General features: G+C 42.6%; 1 protein-coding gene across 1 annotated transcript in view; it reads right to left on the bottom strand.

Annotated features, from left to right (window-relative positions):
• Positions 1–3,437, bottom strand: part of ATF6 (activating transcription factor 6) — an 83,047-nt gene extending 79,610 nt beyond the window's left edge. Inside the window, 4 exon segments of the mRNA XM_009320600.1 lie at positions 1,839–2,045; positions 2,290–2,419; positions 2,914–3,008; positions 3,347–3,437. Of these exon segments, the coding sequence (XP_009318875.1) occupies positions 1,839–2,045; positions 2,290–2,419; positions 2,914–3,008; positions 3,347–3,395 (481 nt within the window). The 5' untranslated portion in view covers positions 3,396–3,437.
• Between the last annotated feature and the right edge of the window lie 1,649 nt (positions 3,438–5,086).

Below are 5,086 nucleotides of genomic sequence, written 5' to 3'. Positions count from 1 at the left end.
ACTGGGGTTGTTTAGCCTGGAGAAAAGGAGGCTGAGGGGAGACCTCATTGCTCTCTACAACTACCTGAAAGGAGGTTGTAGCGAGGTGGGTGTTGGTCTCTTCTCCCAAGTAACTAGCAATAGGACAAGAGGAAATGGCCTCAAGTTGCGCCAGGGGAGGTTTAGATTGAATGTGAGGAAAAATGTCTTTACTGAAAGACTGGTTAAACATTGGACCAGGCTGCCCAGGGGAGTGGTTGAGTCACCATCCCTGGAAGTATTTAAGACGTGTACATGAGGCACTTAGGGACATGGTTTAGTGGGCATGGTGGTGTTGGGTTGACGGTTGGACTCGATGATCTTAGAGGTCTTTTCCAACCTTAATGATTCTATGATTTTTTTTTAATGCATAAAGTATGTGATGCTCTAAGATCATGCTTTCTTCTTTAAGCTTTTATGAAAGGGACTGTTAAAATATCATTCCTCATGCTCCTTTGAAGATAATAGCATATTTCAAACTGGTAGCTCCAACTTGTCATGTGCAAGGGATTTTGATTAACGAAAAAGATCCTTATGGTTTTTGTTATGGAAGCAGCACTATAGAATTTTTAAACACACCATCAGTTAAAGTAAATACATGGCATGGAAATACTTTCCCAAAAGTATTTCCTCTATAGTGCCTCACAAAAACTACTCTCCTGACTTTTCTTCAGGGAAAAGGAGAAGCTGATCTTCACAGTACTATAGTTATATCCAAAAAATCCATATCCCCAATATTCCTTATTCGAGATGGTATTTTATCAGCTGGAACATCAGAAGGAATAAGAATTAGGTCACGCTGACTGTGCTAACCTGTGTTTTAAGCAGTCCAACAATCTTAGGCATGTTGTAACAAATGTCAGCGTCTCCAGCTTTGGCTTAACTCCTGATGGAAGAGCAATTAGTAATGAAGACAAATTTTTCACTATTGCAATAATTTCTAGACACATGCCCTTAAGTATTTGTCTCCTTTTCCTGCTGCGCCTCAGCGCCTGTACAGTCAACCACAAAAGACTGCAGCCATCAGCTGGTGAAAACAAGCAACTGCATCTGACAATTTCAGCAATGCAAGTAATGTCCCTACTGCGTTAGCTGAAGAGTAAAATAACACTTGAGATTCGGAAATGAAGGCGTAAGCTAATTCAAAAATCTGTTACAGGACAACAGGAGGAATGAAGAATTGTCAATGGACAGGAAGTCACTTGCCTCTTGTTAACGTCAGCTTGCAGCTGTAAGCAACTGTTCTAACCTCTGACATGGCTCTCTTAACTCTTAGCAGATTTCACAACATCCTATTTAATGCTGTTTAGTGAGATAAAAAGCCATAAACTCATGTTCCCACCATCCTGTGACAGAGTTTCATGTGGTAAAAAAAGCTTTTATCACTCCTCCCAAGCTTTCAAGCTTCACTCAAGCCATCCTAACTGATTTTGCTGGATCCTCTTTTGGTTACGACAGAATAGCACTGTAATCACCTTATGTTCCACTTGCCATCACAAGTAGAGCAAAGGGTCCCTAGAGATCCTTCTAAATCAGCAGTTTTACCTCCACAGCTGCCAGTGCTCAGCATAGTCTCTTTTGCTATACTGTCTTCCATCGCACACAATGCCCAGGTGAGTGCTGTTTCTCACAGGACTGTATGAGAGAGGAATAAGGCCATCTTCTCAGCCCAAAGCTTTTTCAGCAAAGTGTGTAGGACCCCTCTTTTTTTTCCCACCCCTCCCTTTTCACCCACCAAAGCTAACTTCATTCTAGCGACTATCCCAACCAGACATAGTGTTTACCCCCAAGACCTGGCTCAGTCATGACAATTCACCTACCTTTAGCAGGTGCTGGCTGGATGTTAACAACTGGCTGATGCTTTGGCAGTGGCACAAGCGTGGGAAGAGTCTGAATAATGATGGTTTTAGCTGGGATGCCAATGTTTGCCTGAGCCTCAGGTACAGCAGGCAAAAGGCGTTTGGGTTGTATCGAAGGCCTGGATGCTGTCTGACCACACCTCTTCAGGGTCCTTGCAGAATTATTTGCTAGGAAAGGAAAAAGAGTCAGAGTTGGACCAAAAGATATAAAATAAAAGAATTCAAGCAGTAATAACATGGCTTTCAGTATGTTTTTTTTTTACCCGTCCATAATAATCGTTAGAAGTAGACATATCCGACCACAAATTCAAGTCAGAAATGACAGGACATACTACTGTCTGTTAGTTAAACATCCGTATGCAAGACAATACGCATACTATCTGCAGAATCAAAGTAACTCAATCTTTCATACCAGACCGAGAAGTAATGCTGACAGCAGGCTTCTTCCCTCCATCTCCTTCGGGGGATGCAGGGCTTCTGCAGCTCTTGCTGTAGAGAGAGATGGGAGACATCTGGGAGCTACAGCTGAAGTCCACATCATCCTGCAGACAGAAAGTACATGAGATTAATGCTTCAGAAACACATAAAAGTGTCTAGTAGCAGTTCAGAGTATAACAGCCTTTCATCACATCTCTCTTGCTGCTTCAGCAAAGAGGAGAAAGGTTTTGTTTTGCAGTTTTATTCTGCTCAATGCTAAGTACCACTGAAAACCAAAGAAGTACCTCTCCTTATCAGCAGAGTGAAGGGGGGCAGAGGCCAGCAACTGCTAGACTTTAGAAGGCATTTTGCTTGGCAACCAGGCCAAAACACAGAACTGAGGAAACAGAACTGAACATGCTCTTTTTAGAATGGGTCACAGCAGGAGAGGAAGGAAAACATCACTGAAGGGAAGTTGTTTTTTTAAGGGTTGAAAAAATAAGTTGTTTCCTCTTATGCCACGAATTTGGTCAGACAAGTAAATCACTGGGCTTTTTGTTTGTCACAGACGGTTCTGAATGACTGCTGCTATCTGTGTTACATGGAGGTTTCTGCATACAGGCACATTCTGCACTGGAGAGTCCACAGACGATGGAGAAGGGACCGAACAATTTGAAGTAGCTGGTGATAAGGGCTCTGTCTTCATACTTGCATCTGCAAGAGGCAGAAAAGAAAATTTACTGTACAAGTGTTTAACAATGGGAGATCAGTAAAGGACACACTAACCTACACCAGCTATTTAATTCCTGAAGCAAGGCACAGCAGAAAACATAGCAAGATTAAAGATACTAGACAGCTTAGCTTGTAGGCCAGTCCTCGCCAGCTGTACCCATCCTACAGAAACACAGCATGACTTCTCATCACAGAGCTAAACGCTGCAGGACATCAAATAGTTTCACATAAGTTACCACTATCCTAAAGTTGTAACAGCTCGCCCTTGTAGGGTGGGGGAGGGGAACAGTCACACCTGTAAAATACAAAAGGTAAATTACCTGTATAAGCATGGCCTGTAATATTCCAAAGATCTGAGTCCCAAGACATCAAATCCAAATCAAAATGAAAGTTATAGAGATCATTTTCCTGAAATGACAGTTCAGAAAAAGAAACAATACAAAAAGACAATATACATTGAAACCACCAGCCATTATGTTCACATTCTTATAGCTCTGGAAAACAAAACAATCACTTCAGTTGCCTTAAGGCATGCAGAGATACAAGCCCTTAAGGGAGCAATTCTCAACTGGAATATACAAGACAAGGCTTCTTTTAAAGCTTAGAGCTGTAGGAAAGGAGAATACCAGTTTAAGACCATCACTAATTACTGTACTGTTATCAGTAATTTGTAAAGTGAAAGTTCTAAGTCCAGTCACTGAACCACCTCAAATAAAACACAAGTTTTAGCAACTTGTTGGCATCCTCCCCTTCATCTAAATCGAAAGATTTACTTAATGCCCTTCCATCATCAGCTCTCAAAGCACTTTATACACAAAAGCAGTATGAGTGCCAGTTTACCAGCAGGAAAAGAGACACAAGGACTGATTTGCTCAAGATCTGATGAACAGTATGTATTAGGCCTCCCTGTACTTGAACAAACCATCAACTTCTTAAGCCAGGGACACCAGTTTCCTTTTCCAACAGAAAAAAGAGACTAAAATCACTTCATCTATATTATATATTGTACAACCTTTAAAACAGTGATCAGGTTTTTGCTCCATTTTTTGTGCTGATGCAACTGTAAGTCTCAGTTCCCTACTCAAATGTAACATTTTTATGAGCACTTGCATGAAAAATGTGAGTATTACATACCCAACTTATCCAACTACACCGCAAAGAATTTCTTGCTAAAAACTATCCTGCAAATGTACCTCTCTTTACATTCTCAACTTTCCTCATAAAGGGAGGCTCAGAAAATCTGCAGACCGCACAGAAATTAGTATTTGCAGGCCAGGATGAAGAAAGAGCTCACCAGAGCATATTTATAGGAAGAATGACCAAAACCCACAGCCTGAGCTGTGCAGTAAGAGCCTCCACACAGGTAACTAACGCTGACCTGCTGATGGGCAATACCCTGCCCTTGTACAAGGCAGCAGTTCCCAAATCTTCTCCAGCGCCTGGCTCTACAATGCCTGTAGGAATGCTCATAGTACCTGAGGTTTATACTGGAGGTGGGTTAGGACACAGTGAGCAGGGAGAAGGCAGGGGGAAGAACAGAGAGCAGAGAATCCATGAGGCAAATGCCCCGGGACAGAAAAAGCAGTATGTACAATCAGACGGTGAAAAACATGGGGATTAATGCACAGGGTTGCAAGCAAAGGGTTTAGAAGAAAATCCAAAAATAGACAAGAAGACAAGAAGCCATCTTATAGGCAAGGTGATAAAGCACAGCATTGGTGGACACATGTAACGGACCCATGCTTCTCCACACTTCTCCTTTCACGTAACCCAGCAATGCACTCTCCCGCCAGCACTGCCTTGCAAGGGAAGTTTACCTTCATTAGGTCAGCGACAACACAGCTTTTCCTGGATACGGCACCTCAAACTTTCACCTTAACCTTCCCACTTAACCTTGGCTTTTAAATCTCTAGCTTTGATACCGACAGTTTATTAATAGATTGGCAACTCCGCATCTCAACAGCTAATGCAGGGGTGAACGGGTGAAGGCCTGTAAGCCACCGGCCCTCCAGCCCGGGAGCTCGAGCGGCTCCTGCCAGACGACCGTCATGAAACCCACA

This window comes from Pygoscelis adeliae, unplaced genomic scaffold, assembly GCF_000699105.1.
Source record: "Pygoscelis adeliae isolate BGI_AS28 unplaced genomic scaffold, ASM69910v1 Scaffold402, whole genome shotgun sequence".
Lineage (NCBI taxonomy): Eukaryota > Metazoa > Chordata > Aves > Sphenisciformes > Spheniscidae > Pygoscelis > Pygoscelis adeliae.
Note: the sequence above shows the minus strand (reverse complement) of the source record. Positions and strands in the feature narration are given on the sequence as shown.